This window comes from Chaetodon trifascialis, chromosome 20 (genome assembly GCF_039877785.1).
Source record: "Chaetodon trifascialis isolate fChaTrf1 chromosome 20, fChaTrf1.hap1, whole genome shotgun sequence".
NCBI lineage: Eukaryota > Metazoa > Chordata > Actinopteri > Chaetodontiformes > Chaetodontidae > Chaetodon > Chaetodon trifascialis.
The window spans coordinates 6,331,003-6,358,891 of record NC_092075.1 but is presented as its reverse complement, the minus strand read 5'-3'; the positions used below and the strand labels follow the sequence as shown (position 1 = coordinate 6,358,891).

The following is a 27,889-nucleotide window of genomic DNA, read 5'->3' as shown; positions in this document are numbered from 1 at the left end:
GACAGTGTCCTCACAAAACCACTAGAATAAGAAACCAGCCTTAGCTCCCTGCATTCTCTCATGCACGGCAAATATGCATTGCCTTATCATTAATAATAGCCTTAAAACGCGTGGGCTCGAGTTCAAATGTACAAAATGTGCTGGAGGAGTCATTTGAGGACGTTTGAGTGACGGTCTGGAGGCTGTCTGGGCAGCCGGCAGCGTCCTGCAACTGCATGTCTGGTTTGTTCTGTTCAGACTGTGGAAGGAAAAAAACACTCTGTACTGTGTCGTGACTGCCTGCTCGGCTTCGCCTTCAAGAACTCCGGAAACAAGTCTCGAGATGGACAAGGAGGCCGCAACATCCGCGTGATCATCGCCGGCGCACCAATGGCCTTCCACCGCGCGAGCCGAGGACACCGGCATCCCCTGCCGCGCGTGAGGAAATGGGCGGTCCCGGGGAAAGCTCGGTCACGCTGCGTGGGCGGCTGAGAGTATAGTAAGGGAGCTGCCGCGGCGGTATTTATCAGAGAGTCGAGGAGAGCTCAGGCAGGACGAAGCCGGAGACAAAGCGAAGAGATTTCAGCACCAGCGCGACTGGACAGCGACACGTAGCCGCCCCTCACGCCCAACCCCCAAAACCACGAAAAACCAAACTTTCTAGCCTTTCATCATGGTTCTCATCTGGACTCAGTTCGGCGTGAAGCACAAAAATGTCAATGTCAAGTGCAAAGTGCGAGTTATGCACAGAGGTGACAGCTCAGGCTCCGCATCATCAGCGGTGAGTACTTTGTTTTTTGTCCTTTTAAAGCCGCTAAATCATGATTACATCAGAGCGAGTTGAATATCCTGCTCGAATGCTGGACTTTCACACACGGCATGCTTTATAGTGACATCCGCTTTAAAGCGGTCATCTCTGATGTGCCGGCATCCTTCATTGACTGCTTGCTGTTGCTGTGGGTTCATTCAAATGCGAGAGCCGCTGATTCCCGTTCAGCCAATCGCTGCAGAGAATCTCGGTCGTTGGGGGAAATTGTTTGACCCCCCCCCCCTTCTCTCATGTTGAGTTGTGCATCAGCTTATTAAAATTTATGGATGTGCAGCTGCACAGCAGCAGAGATGAGGGGATTTTCCCCGTGACAGCCTCCGCTGGGGGGCTGAATTTCTGCATATTCATAGGTACTGTGCAGCAGTTGGTGTGGAGGATGTCTGGGACATCATCTGTCCTGTTTTATATTCAGAGGATGAATGATTTAATATGCATGCTTATTCATCATCAGCTGTTTTTGCAGCATGTAACTCTTGAGATGCCCATGCACCATTACAACAAAAATATGAATGAATGAAAACAATTAAACGGTCTCATGTCTGAATGTTCTTGTCTCCACAGGAGAGCACCAAGTCTGAGCAGGACACGCCCTGCCTGTCCATCAAGCCCACGGGCAAGGACTTCTACAAAGTTCTGGGCGTCTCCCATGAATCCAACGAAGACGAGATCAAGAAGGCCTACAGGAAGCTGGCTCTCAAGTTCCACCCGGACAAGAACAGCGATGCCGATGCAGAGGACAGGTTCAAAGAGATCGCAGAGGCCTACGAGATCCTGACCGACCCCAAGAAGAGAAGCATATACGACCAGTTCGGAGAAGAAGGTGAGAGTTTTGACGCTGCTGTGATTTCATTTACAGGAGTTAAAAGCCTCAAATAGTAACTGCCATCTGGCTAATTGCTGTAGCATAGGCTGGTGGATTAACTATTCATGTCAGCTTCAAGGCTAAATACTGATAAGCAGTGGGAGGATGATGACTAAAATACTTCCACTCCTATTAAACCAGCTAAACGTGCAGCGCAGACAGCTGTGGCGCTGCTGAATTATTCAGGGGCAGTGAAAACTCCTAATAGCAGATGTTCAGAAAACCAGAAGGAGAGGAAGAGTGAAGCGTCAGAAAAGCTGCAGATTTTAATGAATTTAACTGAACTCTTTCTGTTTCTTTGTGTTTCTCAGGCCTTAAGAATGGAATGTCAATGGCAGGCCAAGGCAGCGTTTTCCGCAATAACTTCCCCGGTGACCCCCACGCCACCTTCTCCTCCTTCTTCCACGGCTCCGACCACTTCGACATCTTCTTTGGCTATGACGCCGACAGCGAAGACGACCTCTTCAACCCCTTCAGACGGTTCCCCTTCAGCCACGTGGGCGGGTTCGCCGGCCACGAGGGCGGCCTGCGGAGAGGCCAGCGGCGGCTGCAGGGGGACGAGGTGGTGCACGACCTGCTGGTGACCCTGGAGGAGGTGCTGCACGGCTGCACGAAGCACGTGAAGATCACCCGCAGCCGCCTCAACCCCGACAGCCGCAGCCTGCGGTCTGAGGACAAGGTGCTGAACGTGGTGGTGAAGAAAGGCTGGAGGGCGGGCACCAAGATCACCTTCCCCAGAGAGGGAGACGAGACGCCCAACAGCACCCCTGCAGACATCACCTTCATTCTCAGGGACAAGGAGCACAGCCAGTACAAGAGAGACGGCTCCAACATCGTCTTCACTGCCAAGATCACCCTCAAAGAGGTGAGTTTGGTGCATTTACATCAGGCTTAAAGGTCTGGCCGGGTGAAGAGTTTGATGCCTATCAGTCCTCACCTAATGAGAGATTTATTATGAAACATGTGGCTGGTCTATAAGTAGATATACGATGTAACTCAGCCAACCACCTACACCTACACGGAGACAGGCTCAAATCCATCCAGCACACTTTACATAACAGTGGAATGATGCACACTCTCAAATACCGCAGAAAATCGATTACTGAAAGGCATCAATAAGACACAAGGCAGAAGGTACGATCTCTGCCAAATGCAGGGAGGCGAATATCTCTGAATGCAGACTCAGGGCAGAACATTCTGTCCTGTTCTGTCACGGGCATCTCAGCCACCAGCTTACAACGGGCTGTCAGACCCCCGCTAACAGAGCAGCAGCAGCAGCCTGCCAACGCCTCAGTTACCTCATCAGCCCCTGCAGAGGGAGAGAGAGCAGGAGCTAAATTTAGCCCCGGCGCTGACTGCCCCCACGAATCGCACTTCACTCTCCCTCTCAGCTACTATGTGTGCTGCAGACTCCTCTGCCTTTACAAGGCAGGCAGCGAGGCAGAGATGCTGGCTCGCTCCGCCGCTGACTCTCACTTCTGCCAACCCACGCGCAGATTAGCAGGGTAGCAGTCACAGAGACTGGCATTTCAAAGAGCCCCTCCATCTTCCTATGGCTCCTTTCAGTCACTAAAGCACTTAACTCCCACACACAGGCAGGAAATAGGGCAGCGATTATAACATCTGTAACACCGGTTTGTTGCATAACACAGAAAATCATTATGCCTTCACAGACACAGATGCTCCATATTTATCTGTTATGCAACTTGACACTTTTAAGATCAGGCATTTAATTGATTATTTTTTTCGCTGTTGTTGTTCCAAGTGTACTACATCCCATTGAGGCCACTCAGAGAGCCTTACGAAACATGTTCTAAATATAACAGGTCTACAGAACTAACTTTTTCTCTTCCTTTTTTTTTGCGCCCGCCAGGCTCTCTGTGGCTGCACAGTCAACGTCCCAACACTTGACAACCGGATGATGCCTCTGCCGTGCAGCGATGTCATCAAACCAGGTGCCGTGCGGCGGCTGAGGGGCGAAGGCCTGCCCCTGCCCAAGAGCCCGTCGCAGCGGGGCGACTTGGTGGTGGAGTTCCAGGTGCTGTTCCCCGACAGGATCCCACCACAGTCCCGCGAGATCATCAAGCACAGCCTGGCCCAGTGCTAGACTGCGCTCACCCAATGGCCTGATTGACGCAGCTTCACCATGTGTGTATGTCGTTATCAGTTCACAAACACAGCCTTGCCCAAGGTGCTAGTATCACAACCCATCACAACCTCTTATTGTGTTTGGAAATGGCAAGTAGCGCTTAAGTGAGTTGTAGTTGACTTTCTGCAGGCACGACGCACAACAACTCTGATGCCGCACGAGCAGTGAGTTCAGCAAGACGAATGGGGTCTTTGGTATCTGAGGGCGTCCATTGACTCAAAGCCTTTCTCTTGAATGAGATGGTATCTGTACTGTTATACTTGCAAACCTACAGCAGGATATCAGTGTGCTATTCAAGTCTTTATAGACTTCCTTAAACCTAAATGGTAGAAACATGCTATGAAACAACTTTATTATAGTTATATGGTGTTCATATGACTGATCTTTTGCATTGATTTATTACAATAGCAAAATATACTTGTGTACAAAGATCTACTTTGTGTACAAAATGCAAAAACATTGTCTCTAAGAGAGATTCATCTGTCAAATGTTCTATTGAATTATTTGAAATGTTTGTATATATTCTGCAACGTTGATGTATTATTACCTGACAGAGACATGTTTGGAAGCATGAAAAATAAAGAAAAACACAGAATTTGACTCTTGTTCTTCGCTGTTCTTTGTCATAAACGCGTATTTTAAAAGACAGCGGACTTTATAAGTGGACAACAGAAGTCCTCAGCAAACTGCCAGACCAGTGGGACAATGTAACTAAGCACATTCACTCAAGTACTTAACATGAGTATTTCCATTTTATGCAACTTCATACTTCTACTGCAAAACAAGCTCTACTACTCAACAGCATATAAAGCTGTTAGAATTAGCTACACATGAATGCAGCAGTAATATGAATCCAAAAACACCAGATATAACAGTAAAACACTAACTGGGAGCATTTCCAGATGAAGAAATATTACACTTAGATTACACTTTTTGAAGAATGTACTATGTACACTTTGTACTATTTTTTGTCACCTTCAAGAAACTCTGGGCATTCAAAACACATAAAACATATACCTGTATTTTGATACTTTAAGTTCATTTTGCTGATAACACTTTTACTTACATGAGGTTTTGAATGCAGGACTTGTCTGGTATTAATACTTTTACCTACATGTACTTCTTCCACCACTCTATCAGACACTGCAGTCCGTGAAATCACCTGAAGAGCGTCTCTGCAGCGATGTAAGAGTCTGGACACGTGCTGCCATCTAGCGGCCATTGGCTGCTATGACAGTTATGACAACCCGCACATAATAGGACACACCTGTTGATCCGCGGCTGCCTAACTGAGCGCGCGCAGCAAAGCCGTCCAGGTCAAACCTTTGCTTTGTTAACACTGACAGTCTACAATGATGAAGACAAGAGGGATGAAGGACAACAGTCACATCTGGAGGCTGTTTATATTTGAGAGTCAGGCTGGCGTGTTGCTATTAAATAAATGAAAACACAAAGCAGCCCACCTTGATTGAACCACCTGTGCGTTCAGACGCAACGTGAAATATCAACTGAGATCAGCAGTTGTGTAAAAGTCACCCTCCATGTCCTCTGGAATGAAATGTCTCAAACAAGTCAGAGCGCCCCATCAGATCTGACTGAAGGTTTCCCCGTGACGAACCTGACTTTGGTCGTCCTTTTGCTGATACCCTGCGTGGTCATCCTGCTTCTGCTCAACTGCCTGTTTCTGGGCTACAAGCTGCTGATCCTGTCAAAGAGGAGCAGCAGACAGAAGCGAGAGGACGCGGAGGAGATGCTTCTGCAGTCCACCCTGCAAAGGGTCAGACGAGTGTCGGACGTGGCCTTCCCTCCGCTGCAGGACGGGAGGAGAGCCTGCATGTCTCTGTCGGAGCCCGTCCTGCACCTTCCCGTCACCTCCTCCAGGGCTTCGTCCAGGGAGAGGGCCGGGCTGGATCACGGGTTCCGGCTGCTGCGGCCCGATGGTGCCACCGGCTCAGGGTCCCTGAGGGCGCCGAGCACCATCAGGGCCACTTCCCCGAGACTGGACCCGCCCTCCGGCTCACGGCCAAGCAGCATCGGCAAAGCGGCCTGGTGCAGAAGCGCACCGGGGCTGCTGCAGTCCAGTGATTCAGAGGCTGGAACCAGAGTGAACCTTGTTCCGCCAAACTCTCCAACAGTAAGTGGAAATATCTCTGCATAAAGAGAAAGCCTTTGACAGGATCAATGGCCATTTTTGTAGTTTTGAAAATTGATTGATTGGTGGATATTAATCCAAAAACTGCTGCAGCAAACATAGCCTAAATATTCATGTTATGCTTCCAACAAAAACGTCCAAATGAACACATTTAGACACTATTTGCTTTACTGCTGCATTTTCCCATGTTACCAAGCGAAGCTGAAGTTGAGATTTTTAAGGGCCCCTGTAGGTCTGGGCCCTGTGGGGAAGGTGCCCACTTTGCCTGGTTAGTAATCCAGCTGTGATGTACAGTGAACCTGATGTTTCATGATTCATGTGGTGCAAAAGGTCTCCTTATGCAGACGAGTGTGAGCCATGAGCATTTTGAAGCGTGTGTTTCTGCAGGCGCTGCTCTGTGTGGGCCACCCTAACCTGCTTTTTTGGTTGATCAGAAAATGTAAAACCTGTATCCAATACTCATATTATGTAAGAATAAGAAAAATGAGTGTGAGGTCTGTATTTTTTTCCTGTGTTTGCAGCAGGAGGCTGAACATGTGGGTCACATTCGTCGGAGCAGTACTTACCAAATGCTGACAGATGTGAACCCAGGTGTTGCAGTGCTCGTGTTTGACAAAGCAGACGTGGAGTGTGAGTACGCCAGCCCGCCCTCAGAGGCGTCCTGCCTGCACGCATCCGCAGTGGGTTCTGGACTGGACAGCGACTTCGGTGCCAGTGCAGGTACGCCTCAGTCTCCTGTAATCAGTGCAGCTGTCATTAATAACTAATGTTAAGCACTGCAGACATGTTAAATAAAAGGGCGACACAGAGAGCATTATACATCAATATGCTTTGATCTTGATCATTAATAAATTATCTTTCTGAATGAAAGTTTAATTACAAAGTCATTTAAAGAGCTGTTTAACAATTGACTGCTGCAAAGTTCTGACATTACTATGCAAATGAAAGACAAGCAGTGAGTAAAGTGTAAGAGTGTGGGGAACAAGGTGGGCACTGATTTGAAGCTAGACAAGTTTAATGACATTTAAAGTTCCTACATGTGCAATATATATGGATAGTGTATTTTAATGTTGGATGAGACCTCTGTAAATCATTTCAGCCTGATTCTCTGTAGGCAATCGTCAGTAATGCCTGGATTAATCAAGAAAGCTGAAATCTTTTTCCCTGAACCTGCACTTTTCAACACAAAATGTTTTTGTTATGTGAAATAAATAAACGCATCTGTTACGTTAAAGTGCTGTTGCTCAGTTTAATTTCCTAGGATTTGCTTTATAGTATCGCATTTGCCAAAAGTTTAGACACCAGCACCAATAAGAGGCAAGCTGTCTGGTGACAGCGAATAAAGTATTACAGGGGGGACTCTGGGATTCACCGTCAGCAAGTTTCAAAGTTGATCTGCTTTATTTGAAGTCCCACAGCTGCTCGAAAATACTGTGTTTTACTTACTTTACTTGATTTGAATGTTTGAGCGTCACTTTGCAGAACGCTGAATGTGCAGAGGAGGCTGCTTTTACATTCATCTGCTCAAGAGGGACAAAAATATGAGTTTAGGACGAGTGCATGAGCATGATTTTGTGACCTGAGGACCAGTTTGGGATTCAATCGTAATCCAGTAGACAACTCACACAAGTGTGACGTGGAAGCTCGTGGGAACGCTGAGAAGGGCAGGAACAGTTTAGCTCTTAAAATGCAAGAATATTTGCAAATCACACACAAACTAGGACTCAAATCGTAATATTTTGAAATGATTTTTACCGTGTGAATGAAAACTATGATTCCCTTGCAGGCGTTTCTCTGCGGATTCTGTCAGCAGACAGTGACGGTCTGTCCAACGGCGTTCTGGCTTCGGCCTTGGAGTGGGATTATTATGACCCCTGCTACGTCAGACAGAACAATGTTCCCAAACACAAACACCACAGACCTGCGATGCACACCAAGCAGTACTGGGTGTGATGGGTGCTGTCAGTGCAACCAGTAGTTTTAAAGTTTATTTATGTTTTTATTTCTTATTTATGTAACTTAAATAACCTATGCATGTTTTATTTTTTGTAAAAGTCCTAATTTATTTAGTCTCACTAATAATCACTATGACTTTATCCTAGTTTGAATCACCATCAGTTTTTGAAGAATGCACTCTGCCACTGATTTATTCAGACTGAAATATTTCCTGTGCACCCTCACTTGTTATTGTGACATATTTACTATTTTTACACATCCTCACTTACATTAATGTCATTTGTAGTCACTATTTCATGTTAACAGCCAGTTCTGGATTCCATAAACATTCACATTAAGATGTATTTTCACTCCTATTGTTTATGTTTTGATTCACTTTGACTATTAAAGACTCATTTAGAATGAAGTGATTCTTGATTATGTTCATCTTTTCAATGAAATTATCATCAAACAAGAATTGGATTTAAGACAGAATTTACACTGAAAGCAGAATTCAGCACACAACATTAAGGAATCAATTTAAGTTAATGCACCTCTTTTCTGATTTGGATGTCATGTGCCACTCCTCACCAGCAGGGGGCACTGTAGTGTCACTTGTATTGGTGCTTTACCCTTGTTTCTACTATGTCTTCACTGTAGCTACATTACACTGTGATAAAATATCTAGAACTAACTGATTTAAGGCTTAATGGTTGCTTATCAGAAAGCCTGACTGACCTGAACTGATTATCCAAGAATTATGGACATGAAAGTAATTCCTAATGTTTCCATTGTGTAAATTAATCAATGAAGCCCCATTGAGTTCTAAGTTTTTCATTTCTACTATTTCTGGGCAAATAGTCACCAGCTCTCAGCTGCACATGTCCTTTCAAAGTGTATTTAAAAACACGTTTTCAAGGATGATTTCATACATCAGCTCTTTGATCAAGTCAGAGGAACAGAAAGCAACATTAAAAATCTAAAGGAATATAGTCTACTGCTCAGTGTCTATCAGTTCTCCAAACACAGTAAGAGGCGATCAAGTCAACTAGTTGGAATACTTTATTCTCTGTTAAGAGATATCTGTACATTAAAGATCAAGTGCCACTTGAATTTCTTTGTGAGTTCATAGAAAGTATGACGACGCTGCACTTTGCAAACAAGAAAACAACCAGATCAAAAAGCATGACTTTACTCAAAGCTGGAGAGGAAATTCAACACAATCTGCTTCAGTTTAGCATCGGACGCCTCAGAGATTTTGCCATCAGCCCTGCAACGAGGAAGAGATTGGTTACAAAATACACACACAGAATATAAATCACAATGCAAAAATCAGCTCAGAGGCTCTTTAACTTACTTAATAGCTGACAGCAGGTCTTGGTGCTGGCTCAATATGTGCTGCAGGAACGCGTTCTCAAACTTGGTGATCTTGCTAGGCTCCATTTTGTCCAGGTGCCCCCTCACACCAGCATAAATGACTGTTACCTGTTCTTCAATAGCCATTGGAGCTGAAAGATGAAAGCGAGCAGTCACAAGACGTCTGTGGAAAGGAGGCATTTTCTGACAGATGCCTGCTGAGCATAAGCCAATAATAAATGTGAACACTCACAGTACTGTCCCTGTTTAAGCAGCTCAGTCAGACGAACGCCACGGTTCAGCAGCTGCTGAGTGGCAGCGTCCAGATCTGAACCGAACTGAGCGAAGGCAGCCACCTCACGGTACTGGGCCAGTTCCAGCTTCATGGTACCGGCCACCTGGCGATGCACAGAAATCAAGCAGTCAGAGGGCATTCATTGTGATAACAGCTGCAGGTGAGAGGTGAGACAAGGCTAACCTGCTTCATGGCCCTGGTCTGGGCAGCAGATCCGACACGGGACACAGACAGACCGACGTTGATGGCGGGACGAATGCCTTTGTAGAACAGCTCAGTCTCCAAGAAGATCTGAGAGACAGAACAGCATTTAGTGACCGTGGTTCTGGATTTTAATTGGGGTGAAGCAAGTCGGCGAGTCGCACGCTCACCTGTCCGTCTGTGATGGAGATGACATTGGTTGGAATGTAGGCTGACACGTCACCAGCCTGGGTCTCGATAACAGGAAGGGCTGTGAGGGAGCCGCCGCCGAAGTTGTCGTTCATTTTAGCGGCTCTCTCCAGCAGGCGGGAATGCAAGTAGAAGACGTCTCCTGGGTAAGCCTCGCGACCGGGGGGGCGACGAAGCAGCAGGGACATCTGACGGTAGGCGACGGCCTGTAGAGAGACATCACACAAGGTCAGGTTTACCTGCGAGCTTAATCACCTTTGACATGATTTACAGCAGCTGGTGTTCCCGTGTTAAAATCTGATGACATAAACTCACCTGCTTGGACAGATCATCATAGATGATCAGGGCGTGTTTGCCATTGTCTCTGAAGTATTCTCCCATGGAGCAGCCAGAGTAGGGAGCCAGGTACTGCAGCGGAGCAGCATCAGAGGCAGTAGCGGACACCACAATGGTGTACTTCATGGCGTCGGCATCGGTCAGCCTCTTCACCAGCTGAGCCACGGTGGATCTCTTCTGGCCGATAGCGACGTAGATGCAGTACAGCTTCTTCTTCTCATCAGTTCCCTCATTGAAGCGCTTCTGGTTGATGATGGTGTCGATGGCGATCGCAGTTTTGCTGGGACACAAATTTCAAGAGTAAGCACCAGGGATACACCGACGAACAGATCTATGTTGGAAATGCGTGAATCTGATGCCTCGTCCACACGTACATAGGTATTTCTAACATACAGATTTTTCTATACCACTATATCACCAGTTTTGGATGTGATCGGTTGGACCTATAGTTGCAGGTATCCTACTGGTAATAGCTTTTTGTCAGGTTTCTGATTGGCCAACATGGGTTTAGGGTTAGGATGAACACTGCTTGCTGGTTTGGCATACTCTTGAAGGGGATTTCTTTTAAAGAGTGCTTGCGTAGATGCAATCTTTTTCAAGAATGGAGGAAAAATCCTGCTTTAAAAAAATACTTGGGTACATGAGGACTAGGCATCAGTCTTGTGCTTTGGTGCTCAATACACTCCAGCTTTAAGTCGTGAACTCTGCACCACCTTTAAGTGCGTTAGTGCAGCTGAAAGCCTTTGACAGACACATTATAACCACAGAGGGAAACGGTTCGAAGGCTGTCACAGGATTTATGGGAGAGGACTGTAACAGCCTTTCAACATCACCAGGAACAACATCAAATGCTGCCATGTGTTCAACAATTCACTTTGAGCAGGGTCCCCTCACCCCGTCTGCCTGTCTCCAATGATGAGCTCACGCTGTCCACGACCGATGGGGACCAAACTGTCCACAGCTTTGATGCCAGTCTGCATTGGCTCCCTCACAGAGATACGGGGGATGATCCCGGGGGCCTTCAGACCCACACGCCTGCGGATCTTTGAGCCAAGGGGGCCCTGTCAGGGAAATAGTGGGGGGGGGGGGGAAACCCATCAGGAGTGCTTTTAACTAACTTCTCACATTTCACTTATGAACTAGTCCATCAAAAAATCTTGTGATACTGTCAACCTTCTCTATCTATCTATCTATCTATCTATCTATCTATCTATCTATCTATCTATCTATCTATCTATCTATCTATCTATCTATAAAATATGTTTTAAGAATCTTTTATTGTTTTTTAAGACAATGAATGGCTGTTCTCCATCTTATTTGCTGGATATGGGCAAGAAATATGTACCTTTTCTGCACAAACTGCATTAATCGTCATCATCATTTACCTTTCCATCGATAGCATTTCCCAGAGCATCGACGACACGGCCCAGGAGCTCTTCACCAACAGGCACATCTACAATAGCACCTGTTCTCTTGACAATGTCGCCTTCCTTGATCAGCTTGTCGTTACCAAACACCACAACACCAACGTTGTCGGGCTCCAAGTTCAGAGACATGCCCTGGAAAAGAGAAGAACCGACAGTTACTACCACTCTTATTTACACATGGGCACTACCCAGTACAACCACTGGTTTAACTGGTGGTCACTGGCTTTACTGAAGAAACCTTTGAAAGAGGTTTCAGAGAAAGAAGAGAGCATTGCCATTTGCTAATTACATGTGACTACAAATAATTTAGAGACTGGTTAAACGTGTACAATCAAAGGTGTCTGATGTCCAATCATCTCAAACATTAAGCTGTAGAAGTAAAACTGCCACGTCGGTCTTACCTTCAGACCAGAGGAGAACTCCACCATCTCCTCAGCCTGCACGTTCCTCAGTCCGTACACTCTGGCAATACCATCACCGATGGACAGCACACGACCGGTCTCCTCCAAGTCAGCGCTGGTGTCAGCTCCCATGATCTTCTCCTCCAGAATGGACGACACCTCGGCCGTGCCTTTATTGTACATAAAGTGTTAATCAAGAAACGTCCAGCAATTAAAAGGTTTGGAAACCCTGTTTTGAATAACTGTTAACAATTTATTTTAGAAAGCAGTGGGTCAATTCCTGTTTCAGGAGACACTGACCTGTTTTCTGCAGCCATGGACGGGCAGTGTGCAGATTCTTGGCTCCTACACAGGCTGCAGCAACATTCTTTGATACCTTGAAGACAATGGATCAAGCAAAGAGATCAGTAATGTAATCACTTATTTAAATGGACCAAAAATCTAGTATAAAATCTGTTGCTAATTTATTAGGTAAACCCAGATAACCTGATGAATAACATTCAGTTTTTGTTAAAACTGTTTCAAAGACATGTTGATTGTTGCACAATAATAGAAAAAAAAAGGCTTTTGACCCATTTACTAAGAAACCACTCTGTTTCCTATTGTTAACAAAAAATAGTAACCATAAATGATCATTTGTCTGTGTGATGTATATGAGTCTGTGAGGATTTTAGAAACAAATTCAGCTGTAAATGTTGATGTGCTTACATCTGTGGCTCGAATGTAATGCAAGCACATGAGAGGCACAAACTGGGAATAACCCAAATATAAAATTGATATATTTCCATTCAGATTACATTGTAAATTACTATCAGTAGCTAAAAAGACCTAACGGACCACACATCATGCAGTCTGCAGAGTCATCGTCCCAACAGTTCATATAACATCCTGCCAGAATACTATAATATTAAACATAACGTCAGCATAAATACATAAACAACAACGCAAAGCTTTGCCTGGCAAATGCATCTGTAGTAAAAGCTAGCGTGCGGAGTGAGGCAAACCTGACCTTCAGTACCAAATTGCATTCGTCATTACTGCACTTTAGCTTGGCCACATCCACTGACAATGCATTAACGCCATAATACACAACTGGGAAATCAATATAATCGTCTAGTCATCCTTAATAATGTACTGTAATGTCTTGTGGGTGGTTTGTTTCTGTCTGTCGGCTACAAATGTGGGAGCTAGCTAGCCTAACTTCAGCGAAGGGCCCGGTGTCCTCCGGTGCAAAGACGTGTGCATGCACAGCACCGCCATGTCTTTTCGTGTGAATTAAATCCGGATTTTATGAAGAAAGTCGAAACAAATCTTAGCACACAGAATTTAAAGTTACTTACAAATCCAGCCCGTCGAGGCAGAGTGCGGGCAAGGGCCGCAGCAACGCGTACTGACAGCATGTTGGCGTCCGACCGAGTCTATCCTGCACCGGAGCGGAGAGAGAAGGATGGCGGACACGGCAGCGGTTTGTAGAAAGGTCACATTGACCCGGAAGTACTTCAAAATAAACGTTTAATCATTTTTCAGTCTTTCTTTTTCTTTTCTAACTTAATTTTTCCAAAATGTTGCGGTGTGTCATGTTGGATTGGTCACACTTTAATTCAGAAATAGACAAATAAATAAGTAATTAAATCTTCAATACATCTAATAAAACATTTAAACATATCATTTAAATATTACTGGTCCAAACAACACTTAAATGTTTATACAAACGTATATATCCAATAATTTTATATGAACTGCAGACATATTAAAGCTGTCAGATATATTTGCCTCTGAAATACGGTGGAGTAGAAGTATACAGAAAAATAAAACTGAAATGCTAAAGTCTAGTACCGTTACTTCAGAGTTATAGTAAAGTATTGTACTTTAGTACAGGTGCTTAATTACTTTCCACCTCCAATGGCCAGCACACACAGTCATACACTCCTCTTTTGCTGTAATTTGAGTGCTGGACCTCTGCGGGTATTCTTGGACACAACAAGACGGGATACACCACTGTTCTGTCCCCCTGCTGTCCGTCCTAGTCCTGCGGTATTTTCCCATCCTGTAGGTTCGTATTCTACCCGCAGGGGCGGTCGACCACGAAGAAGAGGCCGGAAGTGGCGCATGTAGCTTTTGTGAAAGTCGGCTGATGGAGACATTTTAAAATAAACACACAGCTAGCGGCTAACCGCTAACAGGGCTCGCGAAGGTGCGAGCACACTGCGCCAAAACACATTCAAATTCTTCCAAGTTGTAAATAAGTTAAGTATCTTCGTCTGTGCATCGTTTTTGCATCGTGAATCAAAGAGGCTACAAGCTACCGAAGATGTCGAAAAGTCTGACACTGGAAAAAGAAGAATATAACTAACGCCACGGTAAGTTACAACTAGCGCAGCCGCTTTAAAAGCTAAGTTGGCTATCGCTGTGACTGAGCTAACGTTAGCCCGTTGGCTGCTGACATTAAGCTTGTTACACCTCTGTGTGGCTAGATACTGCTTCCATTTATAGGATCTTGCGAGGCAGCTGTCCAGCGACCTGAACATTTACCCATGACTTGTCTTGTTCTCGCCAAGTTTGTGGAGTTTAAGGTTATGACCGAGGTTAGCTTCACTACGCAGCTAAAAGTAGTGACTGGATCCGAGCCTGTGTTAGCCTCAGCTAGCCACAGACACAACTAACTAAAGTCTTTAATTCAACGAATCTCTAATAGTACAAACAGTTAGATTAATGTGGCTGAGGATATTTAATAGACTTTCATGAAATCATTCTCAGGCCATGTGAAACGTAATAAAAGATTAAAAAACAAAGTAAAAGTAACGTCCAGTGCTCTCAAAAGCTAGCCAATGTTAATTGCTCACCAGCAATATCATTAACGGGAATTTCTGGCTAAGTTATTGCATATAAATTAAGCAGGTTATTTGTTCGTTTTGGTATGTGAGCAGTCAGTAGTTATGCTACATGTTGATCCAGAACAAAATGTTCAAAATAAGATGAAAGTCGGTGAGTTTCGATAGGAGGGAAAAATAGCTTGAATATGCCACCAGTGTTCGCCATTGTAGTTGAACCGCAGATATTTTCTGTTTAATGTTTGCACTATTCACGCAGTTTAATTACAATTTTTACTGTAATGAAAGATTGCCTTGAAAAAAGTAGATATTAAGCCCCATGTTCTGAGACATCCAGCCTCTGGCACAGATGCACATATTGCCCCAATTTAGACTGTGAAAAGGAAATAGTGATGTGTTTTTCTTCCAGCAGGTGAGCTCTTGTCCAGGCACATTGGTCCATGTTTGTTGGACCTTTGGGCTCTGGGCTCAACTAGCATGAAGATGGCTGATTCAGAGAAGGCAGAGGAATTTGTGGATGCTGAGTGCCCCATAGAGTGCCTTGACGAAGCACAATCAGCCACGACTTCAGTTCAGGGAGAGCAGGATGACCACCTGAAAACAGAGACCACCACCAGTACCAGCTCGCCGCCAAGGGAAAAGGAGGCAGACAGCCCTTTGAATACAGAGGGTGAACAGAGTCTCCTCTCCATGCCATGCCTGATGAAAGAGCTCCGCAGAGACTCGCCAGAGTCCCAGCATGCCTCCACAGGGAGCGACAAGCCTGTATCTCATCATGTCTATGAGAGTGACTCCTCAAATCCCTGCATGCTCTCCCCCTCATCCAGTGGCCACCTTGCTGATTCAGACACACTCTCCTCAGGGGAAGAAGGTGCTGCTCCTCGCATAGGAGAGGAAGAGGAGGGCGGCATGGAAGCTGCAAACGATCCTGGGCAGGCAACAGGAAGGCAAACATCTGCCACAACTGGAGGAGGGAGGAAGTCTCGACGGTCCCGTTCAGAGAGCGAGATGCCTCCTAATGCAATGGCTGCAAAGAAAAACCGATGCCAGCCCACGATGGTTGCAGCGGGAGGGCAGGAAAAACAAACCAATGGCAAGCTGGCTAAAGTGAAAGGTCACCGGAGCCAGAAACACAAGGAGCGAATGCGTTTGCTGAGGCAAAAGCGAGAGGCAGCAGCACGGAAGAAGTATAACCTGCTGCAGGACAGCAGTACGAGTGACAGCGAGCTCACGTGTGACTCCAGCACCAGCTCGTCTGACGATGAGGACGATGACACTTCAGGAGGTAGCAAGACAATCAAGACAGATATTTCAGGTAACATCTGATGTTCACCACACATTGTCTTATCTCAGTACTACTACCACTACTTCTACTACTACTACTACTGTCCAGGGTAATAGTAGCTGCCACTTAGATATCCCATGTAATGTATTACATAGTAATAGAAAACATATAGTCTTAGAATGATCAAAGTTGATTAGACATCAGAGTGAAACCCAGAGCTTAACAATAAACAGATGCCTGCATGGCTTTAAATTTTCAGGCTTCCCAAACCAAACTTTTCATTTGCAGCATACACTAAGAAGATGTTATGTGGCTTTACAAAGCCTTTGCAATGTCAGATCTGTATAAGCACTGCTTTCTTCGTGTCTGTCTTATCAATCACTTTCTTTTTTTTTTGTTGTTCTCTCACTCATCATCTGTCTTCATTCACCCTGTCTTTAGATACCTAGACTTTATGTTTAGAAGGTCTTTTGCCCAGTCACTTGTAGTAATACAGTATGTGCTGTGTTGGGGCTTTGTCTCATCGTTTGCATGCTGTGGAAGTCTAGTGGACATTTCTTCAGCTCATGGAATGATATAAACAAAGTTGTGTTAATCTAACCTATATTGTGAGTTCTGCAATTCAACAAGTGAGCCATTTATATCCTCAGCCTTTGCTGTAAATAGACAATGGTGTATGATCTCACTGTGCTAGTTTGAGTTGCAAGACTCATTTAGTTTATCCTGCTTTTCTGTGTCTGCCTGTGGCTTCTGAATATTCCTTAAGTCTATCATACACTGCCTACACAGGAGGCGATGAAGCTTTTTACAGTCGCAAACAGGTGGTTCTCTCTCCCTCTATAATCTGTTACCTTTGATGAGTCAGATAGCTCTTATGTCGTCAACTAGAAAATATTAATGCGTATATCTCTGAGTAAGGATGGGTGTCTGCTGCAGACTAAAATCGGGCACAGAGGAGACTCCAAAGAATAAACTCTGACAGTATGGTCAGCACATTGGCCCAATGTTTCTTTTCTTAGTTAATCTAATGTTTCCTGATGATTGTAGAAGTCTCTTGGGTGAGTTGATTTCTCCAAAAGTAGCTATGAGCAGGGTGATATTTACAGGCCTGCTGCTGTTGGTGGAGAACTCTCTTTGTTTACTTTAGACTGACCTTTTCTCTGCATTTCTTAGAATATAGCTGCATTGGTCTGGAGGCAATTTTTCTTTTCCTTTAAATTCAGAGTTTAGCTTGTGGTGCGTCAAGGTTTTTGTTTGACAAATTATTGTTTAGTGTTTTTCTAGAGTGGAAGTAGCCTTAAGATTTTTGTTCGAGAGGTATTACACAAGGTGCCTATTTTGGTCGATACTAACCGTACCGCATATTTTACAAAGATGATGGTTTTTCGAGAACTATAGTTAGACATATCCGTTGACCTTCAACATAGGTTGTCATGAATTTGCCTCAAATGGCTGCATTTACCTCAGAGTTTCTCCACTTAACACATTTTCCAAACCACAGTCAATGAATCAGTCGCCCAAGACATCCAGTTACCAGACATTAGGGATCCGTACTACATGAGATGTTTTCAACCATTTTTACATCCCGCACACAGATTTGAGTGCTACAACTGCATGATGTAGTCCATCAGCATGAAAGAGTCGATCTGCACGTAACCAAAAAACAAACTCATTTTCTCTTTAATACAAAAGTCCACCTCCGAAGCATGAAAGTGCTACTGTATTTTCTTATGGCTTGGCCTCAATGTCTTTAAAGCTGGCTTCAGACGTGCATCGGAGAGATCCAGAGTGGGCGCCCAGATTCATGGGCTGCTGGACAGCGGTACGTGGGACAGGAACGGCATCGGCAGCGTTCTGGAGGAGGCCATGACGCGCTTTGCTGTGATGCAGCGCCAGACTGAGGAGCGCTTCCGCATCTGGATGGAAAAGCTTGCACACCTCGACTCGGACAACGACTCGTCCAAACGCTCAAGTGATGCCCTAGAGGGGCAGCAACAGGGGGCACGCCCATCCCCACCCAGTTCCTATTTGCCATCGTCAGAATCTGCAGAGACTATGGCGGCCTATATGTTGGCACGAGAGAACAACAGTCTCACCCCCGCTCCTATAAATAACAACATCCTACCTGAAGTGGTCACTCAGAATGGGAATCTAGGTGTTCCAGACCCTGGTCTCTTGAATGTTTAGATTATACTTCTACTTCACTCCTCGCTGTTTCATACTTTGATCTTACCAAGTGTAGAACTAGTTGGCGCAGGAAGCATGGCAATGGGTATTAATAGGTAAATGATGTGAGGTTACTAAACAGACACACCATCAACAGCAGCTGGGCCTGAGCTGCTCATTTGAACTTGACTCTGCAGACCTGGGGTCGAGTGCATCTGCAGGCACTGAATCACTGTGAGATTTGACATTCTGAATAATTCAACTCACCTGTTTGATTTCTGCAGCATCTGTGACACGGACATGGAGCATATCTCAATAGACTGTCGAGTCAGGGCTCTTATTGTATTGCTTAATGTATGGCTTGTTTGTTTTTGTTGACCAGCTGTATACACACACACAGAGAATAGCTCATTATGTCATCCATACAGACTGTGGATTACAGCACCTGGGCAGCCATCATGACAGTGTTAGGTGGGGTGCTGCTGCTTAATAGCATGTGCCTTGTCATTCTGACTTCATGCTGGGAACGATAGAGCATCATAGCACTATTTCTTTAGAAATGAGGTTCAACACTCGACATTACCCTTCTTTCTCCTGAACTCTTTGCACTTGTAAATGGTTCAGGACTTTTAAAATCTTGTGGTGGCATAGCTTTACTAACATCAAAACATTTAAATACAGATTTGCCTATAAATATAAACACCATATACTAACCCACATGATTTCTTGCTTTTCATAAATAGATTAGATGCGTTTACTTTTTTTTTTTTTGCCTTTGTTGCATTTGCTGCTATTGCTGCCTTTGTGCAGTAACAAGAAACTAGTGAGGGAGGACTGACTCCTAATGTTTATCTTTAGCAACCTATGTATAGATTATGGACATCAGATAAGGCATGGGTTCCTATGTTATGGCTATTCGCTGCAATGTCAAGAGCCTCAAATCTTCACTCGCATAATATTCGCCTAGTTAATCTTTTATTTGCACTGGTCTGCCAGCTTGGCCTGTGTCTCCACAAGGGACTGTGTGTACTGCAGCTTGACTTTAGACTGAAAACCCAGGCATCAAACTAACAAATTTACAGCAGTAACGGCTGCAGTAAGGTGCATGGCAATGTTTACTGATTTCCTAAAAACTGACTGTGGCCTTCTCTGGTTCAGATCCTGTGGTCTATGAGGTGGAGACACTCCTCCTCAAACCTCTCCTCAAACTACTTTTACTGATGTAGATGACCATAGTGTCACAGTTCGCTACACTGCTAACACTATCGAACCATCACAGACACTGATGAAGGAATCTTTGGCCTAATCATATTTATAGTTAGGATGTTAAAAAAAGTTGTTAACATTTTCTGTATGTGTATACGTAGCCCTGTGACTGTCAGTTTTACATAACTGAAAGCTGGAAGCATCGTTTCCCCACCTGTTTGCATGTGATTATATTAGTATATAGAATGTGCAAGGCCAAATTAGTTTTCATCAGCAGCATGTGTGCAAGGTGCAGCTTTGCTTATGCTGATAAACGGTGACTGACGGTACATTTTATCTATTTAGTTGTTTTCTCTTGGCCTAATGGTTTTGTTTCGAACTGTGTGAATATTGGTGTTTTTGTTTCACGGTGCATACTTATTTTGGGTCTAAGTGGATCCAACAACTGCTGTCCTGCATTTCTCAAAACTGAAATTACCTTTAAATCAACTGTTTTGTCAACACGGTAAAGGGAGCCTCGCGCATGCAGTCACAAACTGCGTGCGTTAGAAACAACACTAAGGACAGTCCATTGTTTACCAAAGAGACTATCCTGGTTTACATTAGTCCTTTTTCTATCTTTAATACATGGCCTTTACATTGGCATATCCTCGGTTTCTCTGATAACCCTGGTACCTGCCTATTTTATCCCAATCAGCTATTCATAGGCTGTGTTGTCTCATAGTACATGCTGTCCAGACGAACCCCCTCACACACACCCACAGACTTGTCTGGATAGCAGTGTGTGTGTCTCTCCCAGGGACTCCTTTTACAGGGTAGAACAAAGATACATTTTCCGTTCTTCCAGAGTTATTCTTCTGTTTGGCTTTTTATTATCCCACAACATTTCATTCACTGAGTAAGATCATTTTAAAGTGTTTTGTAATGACTGTATTATAGTGTCGTTTTTATGTGAATGGCTGTTATTTTAAAAGCAATAAATGAAGAGGAAAAAAAGCTGCTGAAAGGGTTTATTATTGCACTGCAGACACAACTCTCTTACAGTATAAGACCTTACGAGTGTAGCTTTGAAAAGTGATGATAACCTGGGAGGTTTCTCGAATTGTTTCACTTGATTGGTGTGAACCTTTGCATCAGGGACATAGGGTGTGTTTCCTTGTTATATTGTGGATGCTGCAGTTAGCAGGACTATGGATGCAGTGGCCAGCCTCTGTTCCAAACAGTCTCACTGTTCTCAGGCATGATTTGAATAATGAAGTGTTTTCTTTGTTTTCTGCAGACGGGCCTCCAGTAGTGGGTCACTATGATATTTCAGACACTGATTCTAACCAGGAGAGTATGAGTGTGGAGACAGTCCGGCCCACGGTGATAAAGCATGAGCTTAAAACACACAGAGGCCAGGATATGGCAGCTCACTCTGGGTGTATAAGAGCTCTGAGCTCTATCTCAGGTCAGTTACAAACCCGGTAAATCCAAACTGATAAATTTCCACTGCTCTCAGTGAAGACAGGACATTTAGAGGCATGGGTGTCATCAGTAAGCCACGTGCTATGTGGGGGAAGCGGTCTTTTTAATCTCAGCAAGACGCCTTTGAAGCACTGCTGCCTTCATCCCACACACCACCAGCTTGCATTTGGGGCTATGAAGTCTTTCTGCCTTGCTTCAAAACAAAAGAATTGACCTTTAATAACTGACTAGCCGGCATTGTCAGAACATGACTATGAAGTCCACATTTTATGTTTTGTCCAATGTGTCAGTCTCTGCTATCCAGTCAGCTTTTCAAACAGAGTGTGAGAGTCGTCATTGTTTTCTTCTTGTCTGTGTCAAAGCAGCTGCAGTCTTTATGTGTCAGCAAGGCCTGAAGCTCTCTGCTGCCCCGGCCCTCCTCACAGTGCGTGACTCTGTTCCTCTTATTTGTTTCAGGCCACATGGAGGCAGAGCTGTCGCACAAGGAAAGTTCTCAGCACAACAAGGGCCAGATTAACATCGCTTCCTCTGACAGCGAGGTGGAAATAGTGGGAGTGCAAGAGAAAGCACGGTAAAGACTTTCTGCGGGGAAACTGACGGTGTGAATTCACCCCCTCCCCCCACTTTGATGCTTTTGCAAATGAATTCAACTTCTCTGCTCTCTCTGTGTCTGAATCCAGATGCGCCCACCCATGCGGCGGGGTGATAAAGAGTCTCTCCTCCTGGAAGGAGAGCTCAGTGGAGCAGTTAAACAGCACAAATCAACCACAGCTCTGGACTTCTGTTTCCCCTCAGCCCAACTGGGTTTCCCCTCCCGAAGTGGTGGACCTCACACTGGACGAGGACGCCGGACACAAATACCTACTTTAAACAACTTGTACACTGAAGACTCCTTGTTTCTTCCTCTCACTCCTCCTCCTCATCCCTCTTGCCTTGCCTCCATGCTACGGCTGAAATCCTTCCTGTAGTTGCGGCCTCACCTTTAACGGCTCGTGGACTCTTCCTGCTGCAGGGCACCGTTTGTTTTTAACTTACTGTTAAACAATCACATGTATCAAAGCCATTCTACTGATGTGATTCCCCGACCCTGGCTTGTCAGCTCTGAATTTAGTTGTAATAAAAATGGCACAGCACTTCGAGTGCAGTTGGAAATGTATGAGGGATTTATCTGTTAATGATAGCAATATCCTACCTTCATTTAATACCTCAGTTACCCCTTGTTAACAGATGTAGGTTGTCATGTTGTGTGCTTGCAAGCTGTACAGTGAAAACTTCAAGTTGCTGCTTGAGAGCAGGTCCGTATCTCGATGTGGCTGTTGGCCTGCTTCACTACAGACTGAACAGCTTATTTTCAGACTTGATTTGGCATTTTTATCTGCGTTCACCTGCGCTCAAGACAAAACGGCAGCTGGTGCACCTCCTGTTGTACAGTAGATCACGGATTGATGGCAAAGCTTGCTTTGTACCTGTCGAGGATCAATTTTGTTTTCAGAAAGTCTCACCACTGGTTTCACACTTCAGTCTGCAGATTGCTTCTGTCTGTCCAGCATAGGTGCAGCCTGTGCTCTGGTGCTGTCGGGGAAGGTTTTGGTTTGTCTTAAAAGACTAGTTTGACATTTTGGGTAATAAGCTTATTTGCTTTCTTGCCAAGAGTTCAATATAAGGCTGAAGCCATTGTTTAGCTTACCTTAGCACAAAGACTAGAACCAGGTGGGAACAGCTAGCCTGTGGCTGCCCAAAGATAACACAATCCACCTGAAAGGCATCTCTTCGGCTCACTAATTAACGTGCTACATCTCATTTGATTAATCCACTCAAAAAGTAACCACACTGATTCACTGTTTTCAGGGGTCTATTTGTCGAACTATTCCTTCGCCAGACGCAGTCATTTCTCAGAGTCTCCACTGGTCGCCTGTCAGCTCCTCAGAGCCAAGAAATAGTTGGACAGAGCGAGGCTAGCTGTCCCTAAACTAACCTGCTGCTAACTGTTGCTTCATAGTTAATGACTAGACACGAGATTCTCTCATCCAGCATTCACCCTGCAGCAGAAAGCAAATAAGCGTATTTCCCAGCGTGTCTTCTGAGTTAAATTCACGGCTTTTCTTTCTGTTACAACCATATGACTACAGGTTTTTCCTTTTTTTTGAATCAGAAAGGAACTGGTTGAACTCAGACTCTGAGGGAAATACACAAACACACTACAAAACCCGACTCATTTCCGCCACAGCAGTACTGTGTGTGGTGGTGTACTGTTGATAGAAATGATGCTTCTTTTGATTTGTTGGAAGCCACGGAGTCGGAGAGTGTCCCAGGTGATGCGGTTCTCAGTGAATGTATGAGCCCGCAGTGCTGACTGGGTGCACTTGTTATTTTCATGCTTATCCTGAGTGGATGCAATCACCTTTAAACCTCTGGGGACCCCTTTATAACAACTGAGGAAATGTATTTTCCATCGAATACTGCAAAGCAAAGATCGCAACATGGCCTGAATGCCTTGAAATGTGCACTATTTTCTTTTAGAATTGTACAAAGCTTATTCTTTTACCTTACAGAGCAGTGGATTTTGCTATCTCAACAATAAATATTTTAATAATAGATGTGAATTTAGCGCACATATAAAAAGAGTAAAAGTGGTTTGGAGTCCCACATGTGGGACGTTTATAGAAGAGTCTTTTACTGTATGAACTGTTTTTAGCCTGATCCTCAGGGCACGCTTGCTCTCTTCCCCTGTGGTCTTCTTTGTCCTCATGCAGTACTGCAGCCACGCTGGTTAATTTTCTTTATGAATGATCCTTCTTGACACAGTTTAAACGCTTAAGATTTGTTTTATTGCATATTTAATAACGCCTACTTTCTTAAGTGACGCTTGAGAATTGTAGAGTCAAATTATTTTACTTCTGCTGGTCACAGAAGGGAAGGGAACTAAACCAAAGTCTAAATGGAATTTATGTTCTTAGTTTGTTTTGTTGCCCCGAATTTGCTCTGCAAGTGGAAATCTTTTCATTTGGAAGCATTTGTTGTGAACTGAACGACGTGAATTCTGTTTCAAACTCATGATACAGTTCAGTTTGGTTCAGTATAATGTGATTCTTCTCGTTTTCCTTTGGCCAGTTCTTTCCACTATATAAAGCTACCACTGTAAAGACAGTCCTTTCCCAGACCACTTCTGCTTGCAAAATCCATTTTGCTACTGTTCCTTAGGATCATTATGAAATGTTAGTAAGACTCTTTAGTGATAGCGGTTTGGTAGAAAATCCGGGCAGTGATGCTCGACTGTGGTTGCACATAGCATGTTTGGTCACATCTTTAACCTCAAGTCAGATATTATCCTCATTACCAGTAATTTAGCCTCGCTCTTCTGTTATTTTTGTTTTATTTTACTGTCAGTATTTTAAATTAACAAAAAAAAGGTGTTTATTTTGTTGCTTCTGCAAAGTCCTTGACTTCCTCGAAATTATGTCTGTAGAACAAAAAGAAACTATTTTAAAACTAAATAAATAGAGCATTATTTAATGACCCTCTTGTGCAGTGATTCATTTTCTCGTCGCGGTGGCTCATTTCACGAGCCGGCGGTGCCGCCTTCGCTCGTGCGCTGTGACTGTTCGGATGCCCGCCGTCAAGCTCAGGGAAGGAAAATTGAAGTGGTGAGGATTTGTCTTTGTTGTTTGATTTTAAGTCTGATGAATCAGTGTCTGCGCGGCTGTCAGAAGCAGCCTAATTGGAATTGAAGTCTATGAACTGAAGACAATGACATTTGCAACATGTTTTTCATCTTGTCAGACGTCTTTAAATACAACTTCAGCAAACAACTCCCACTTGAAAAAGTTCTCCATCATATTTAAATATTTTAATAATGGCAGCATGCTGATGAATGTACCTGAACCCTTGAGTCTATCAAAAAATGTTTTACACAAGCACAAGGTACAATACTTAATAAGAGGTCTCATTGTTTTCTTTCATCCAGTAGCCAAACAGTCTAGACAACTGCCTCGCTGTGAACAATACAGCTTCACCCTCACACACAAAAGTGGCTCGCCGGGTCAGAGGTCACACTGTGACACCTGCCGCTAGGGGGACATATGGAGTTCACATGAAGAGGACAATGAGGGAGTGGAGAAATTTAGTCTGTGGGGCCCTTCTCCTAAAACCAAAGCCCTTTAGCCAGCTCTTTTCACCCTCGGGGCAGAACATCAGCTGTATGCTAATTTTTACAGGGCAGCGGTGGCCTCACAGAGCAGCGAGTGTGCTGGCTCACTCTCAAAAGCTAGAAATAAGTATCCTTCCTCTTGCAGATGTCTTTTTAGTGTTGAACGATGCAGCTTTAGATTCTATGTGGTGCAAGTGCTGTTCCAGGTTCATTCAGGATGACAGCTCACTGCTTAATGGCTGCTCCAGCCACGACCAGAGGGCTCCACACTGACAAAAATAATGCATGTGACTACTTCTTTTTGTCACGTTTTACCTGCTTTATAAACCAACTTCCTTCTGTAATTAATCTTGTTTGAACTCTAATGAATTGTTTCAGTCTTTTTCCAAGCAAAAGCTGTGAAAAAAATCCAAATCTCCTCTGGTTCAAGCCTCTCACTAGTCAGGATTTACTGCTTTTCTTTGTCATGTATCATTGTAAACTGAATATTTTGGGGTTTTGGGAGTTTTCTTCAAACAAAACAAGACATTTGAAGACTTCGTTTCGGGTTCTGGGGAGTTCTAATGCATTTTTTTATATTTACATTAGACAGACTAAGCAGTAAAATGGAAAAAAGAATCCATAATGAAAATAAGTGTTAATTGCAGCTCTGAGAGTATTTAATTGTTTGTTGACATATTGCATTGTAACTGAAAACAATGTGACGTGAACATGAGGGAAGACTGGAAATTCATTTTCCAAGAAAATCCACTAGTGCAGTCCTGATTTCACGTTAAGCATTCTTGAAGTTTTGTAGCATTAAGTGATTGTTTCATATCAAAGGTCTGTTATATGTGAATAAAGGGAGCTGATTGCAGAAGTTTGACCTTCCCTGATAGTAAAGCAGTGTGAAAGGCTCTTTGTGTGGCACAGCAGGCTTAAAGCATTAGATGGTGGGAAATGGAAGACGAGGACATATGGGACTAAGAGTTTTGTGACCCCCTCAGCCTCCCTATGCCCATCTGTTCCTCCACCCTTCAGGCTCAACACTTAAGGCAGAGAGGCTTTCAGGACACAGACACTCTTCTGCATATCTGCTGTACAGAAACAGTTCAACAAAGGGAGGGGTTGCATTTCAAAGGAATTGTGGTCCCAAATTAAAGAAGTTTAACTATAATTTTAACCCATGGAATGAACATTTTCTCTTTTCTCATTATATATAAGACTAGGGATTAATAATGTACAACCACAACCATAATTATATACACAGAAATCTATGCGTTGTCATGTGTGGACAAGTCCAGATATTGTGGCCAAGGTTTCGCAAATTGTTGCTTGTTGTTGCTAACATTCAGGCAGGAATTTAGCATGACATTGCCAGGCAATAACAATTCATAAAACTATCATTTTCATAACACTTTTATAACAATTATCACAATTGACAGTGATACAGGCTGTGATTACGTGTGTAATTTTTTTTATTTTGGGCAGTGATGCACTGAAACTGAAAATAACGTGGTGTGTGTGGAGTTAAAGAGAAGTGAGCTTTCCAGACCTCTATGGCACACTCCCTGTATCTCCTTCAGGCTAAAGGCCTGAGGCTACGTTACCCAGTACTGGCATAACACACTGGAATCTGCAACTGAACTGTTGCCATTTGAGTTGCATTGTGGGTGATGTAGGCAGCAGGGTTTGACAAGGAAATTCCTATTAGTCCATGGAGTTTGGTGACCTCATGTAAATGCAGCATAGCTCTGCAAAACTACAACACGAATGGAGTTTATCAGACACAATGATTAAAAACAGCTGTGATGGTATGCAGGGCCTTTAATCTTAAATAAAGCATCAAATTATTTTAGATGATCATATGTTTTTTATATAAAATCAATGTAACTGGTGGACTGGAAGTACAATAAATTGGACTACTGGTACCTCAGAGTTGTACCTCAGTGCAGTACTTCAGTAAACGTACTTAGTTACTTCCGACCATGTATTGAATTAGATCATCTTATTGATCCTCCTCTTCAGACCAAGTGGATCATCTGTCCAAACTATCGGACTCCTCAGTGAGAAATAGCCAACACAGTTATTATGAAATAGTGTTGCATGGATTTTTTCTTATGTATACATGCAGAGGCTAAATATAAGACTGGTTACATCATGTAAAGCCCTACATAAATTTGCACACATCTTAAGAGCCACAATCACAGAAACAAATGTGTGGGTATGCAAGGCCTTCAATCTTAAATAGGAAATGATATAATATAAATTGATTATACATTTTTAGGTAAATCAGGTTAAGTGGTTACTATAGCTGGTGAATGAATGTAGTCCTAAAACAGAGTACAGCACTTCCTTAGGAAATGTAATGGATTGCAAGTGTCTGAGTGTTACTGATTACTGAGTGATATTTAATTTTGATTTTAATTCGGAAATACTGATTTTATTTCGGATTTAATTTGGAAAAACTGTATCAGATATGTGGCTCGCTGGGATGAAATGACCATAAGGGGGTTCATGTCTATTTGAGGGTCCCGATAAGAATCAGCATCACTGAGAAGGCGGATTCAGTCATGGCAGGGGGCGGGCCATCCAAAACACAGACGTCCCCGCCCCAGCGCTCACCCCATTGGTGGAGCAGGGTGCCAAAGCCGGAGGTCCTGATCGGAGAGGTCCATTGATTGGCTGCTCGGGTCC

General features: G+C 44.0%; 4 protein-coding genes across 8 annotated transcripts; 3 read left to right on the top strand and 1 right to left on the bottom strand.

The window, feature by feature from the left end:
* Positions 1-504: 504 nt before the first annotated feature.
* On the top strand, positions 505-4,416 carry LOC139348965 (dnaJ homolog subfamily B member 5). The gene is made up of 4 exons (XM_070989407.1): positions 505-760; positions 1,370-1,628; positions 1,982-2,535; positions 3,544-4,416. The coding sequence occupies exons 1-4, from the start codon at positions 653-655 to the stop codon at positions 3,775-3,777; spliced, it is 1,155 nt and encodes a 384-aa protein (XP_070845508.1). The 5' UTR covers positions 505-652; the 3' UTR covers positions 3,778-4,416.
* Positions 4,417-5,377: 961 nt separating this feature from the next.
* Positions 5,378-7,924, top strand: hwa (huluwa). The gene is made up of 3 exons (XM_070988359.1): positions 5,378-5,953; positions 6,493-6,691; positions 7,758-7,924. Exons 1-3 carry the CDS (start codon positions 5,378-5,380, stop codon positions 7,922-7,924), a joined length of 942 nt encoding a protein of 313 aa, XP_070844460.1.
* Positions 7,925-8,950: 1,026 nt separating this feature from the next.
* On the bottom strand, positions 8,951-13,591 carry atp5fa1 (ATP synthase F1 subunit alpha). Its single transcript, XM_070989384.1, has 11 exons — positions 13,452-13,591; positions 12,412-12,487; positions 12,112-12,281; positions 11,669-11,842; positions 11,178-11,344; positions 10,263-10,563; positions 9,929-10,153; positions 9,741-9,848; positions 9,516-9,660; positions 9,264-9,414; positions 8,951-9,176 (listed from the first exon to the last, which is right to left on the bottom strand). Exons 1-11 carry the CDS (start codon positions 13,509-13,511, stop codon positions 9,098-9,100), a joined length of 1,656 nt encoding a protein of 551 aa, XP_070845485.1. The 5' UTR covers positions 13,512-13,591; the 3' UTR covers positions 8,951-9,097.
* A 663-nt stretch (positions 13,592-14,254) lies between these two features.
* On the top strand, positions 14,255-24,582 carry ark2n (arkadia (rnf111) N-terminal like PKA signaling regulator 2n). 5 transcript variants are annotated; one of them, XM_070988643.1, is made up of 5 exons: positions 14,255-14,471; positions 15,355-16,257; positions 20,879-21,049; positions 21,523-21,637; positions 21,747-24,582. In XM_070988643.1, exons 2-5 carry the CDS (start codon positions 15,420-15,422, stop codon positions 21,934-21,936), a joined length of 1,314 nt encoding a protein of 437 aa, XP_070844744.1. In that variant the 5' UTR covers positions 14,255-14,471; positions 15,355-15,419; the 3' UTR covers positions 21,937-24,582. The 5 variants fall into 5 exon arrangements, with proteins under 5 accessions (XP_070844744.1, XP_070844743.1, XP_070844747.1 ...); XM_070988642.1 differs by having other exon boundaries at positions 15,352-16,257; XM_070988646.1 differs by lacking the exon at positions 20,879-21,049.
* Positions 24,583-27,889: the final 3,307 nt, after the last annotated feature.

Bases quoted from the DNA above. Each gene is read 5' to 3' on its own strand.
- atp5fa1 (XM_070989384.1), bottom strand. From the start codon at position 13,511: ATGCTGTCAGTACGCGTTGCTGCGGCCCTTGCCCGCACTCTGCCTCGA. The intron at 12,282-12,411 runs GTCAGTGTCTCC...TGTACAATAAAG, and splicing joins TCCATGGCTGCAGAAAACAG to GCACGGCCGAGGTGTCGTCC. The intron at 11,843-12,111 runs GTAAGACCGACG...TCTCTTTTCCAG, and splicing joins AGTTCTCCTCTGGTCTGAAG to GGCATGTCTCTGAACTTGGA.
- LOC139348965 (XM_070989407.1), top strand. From the start codon at position 653: ATGGTTCTCATCTGGACTCAGTTCGGCGTGAAGCACAAAAATGTCAAT. The intron at 761-1,369 runs GTGAGTACTTTG...TTGTCTCCACAG, and splicing joins CAGGCTCCGCATCATCAGCG to GAGAGCACCAAGTCTGAGCA. The intron at 1,629-1,981 runs GTGAGAGTTTTG...TGTGTTTCTCAG, and splicing joins CGACCAGTTCGGAGAAGAAG to GCCTTAAGAATGGAATGTCA.
- hwa (XM_070988359.1), top strand. From the start codon at position 5,378: ATGTCTCAAACAAGTCAGAGCGCCCCATCAGATCTGACTGAAGGTTTC. The intron at 5,954-6,492 runs GTAAGTGGAAAT...CTGTGTTTGCAG, and splicing joins TTCCGCCAAACTCTCCAACA to CAGGAGGCTGAACATGTGGG. The intron at 6,692-7,757 runs GTACGCCTCAGT...ATTCCCTTGCAG, and splicing joins CGACTTCGGTGCCAGTGCAG to GCGTTTCTCTGCGGATTCTG.
- ark2n (XM_070988643.1), top strand. From the start codon at position 15,420: ATGAAGATGGCTGATTCAGAGAAGGCAGAGGAATTTGTGGATGCTGAG. The intron at 16,258-20,878 runs GTAACATCTGAT...TGTTTTCTGCAG, and splicing joins AATCAAGACAGATATTTCAG to ACGGGCCTCCAGTAGTGGGT. The intron at 21,638-21,746 runs GTAAAGACTTTC...GTCTGAATCCAG, and splicing joins GGAGTGCAAGAGAAAGCACG to ATGCGCCCACCCATGCGGCG.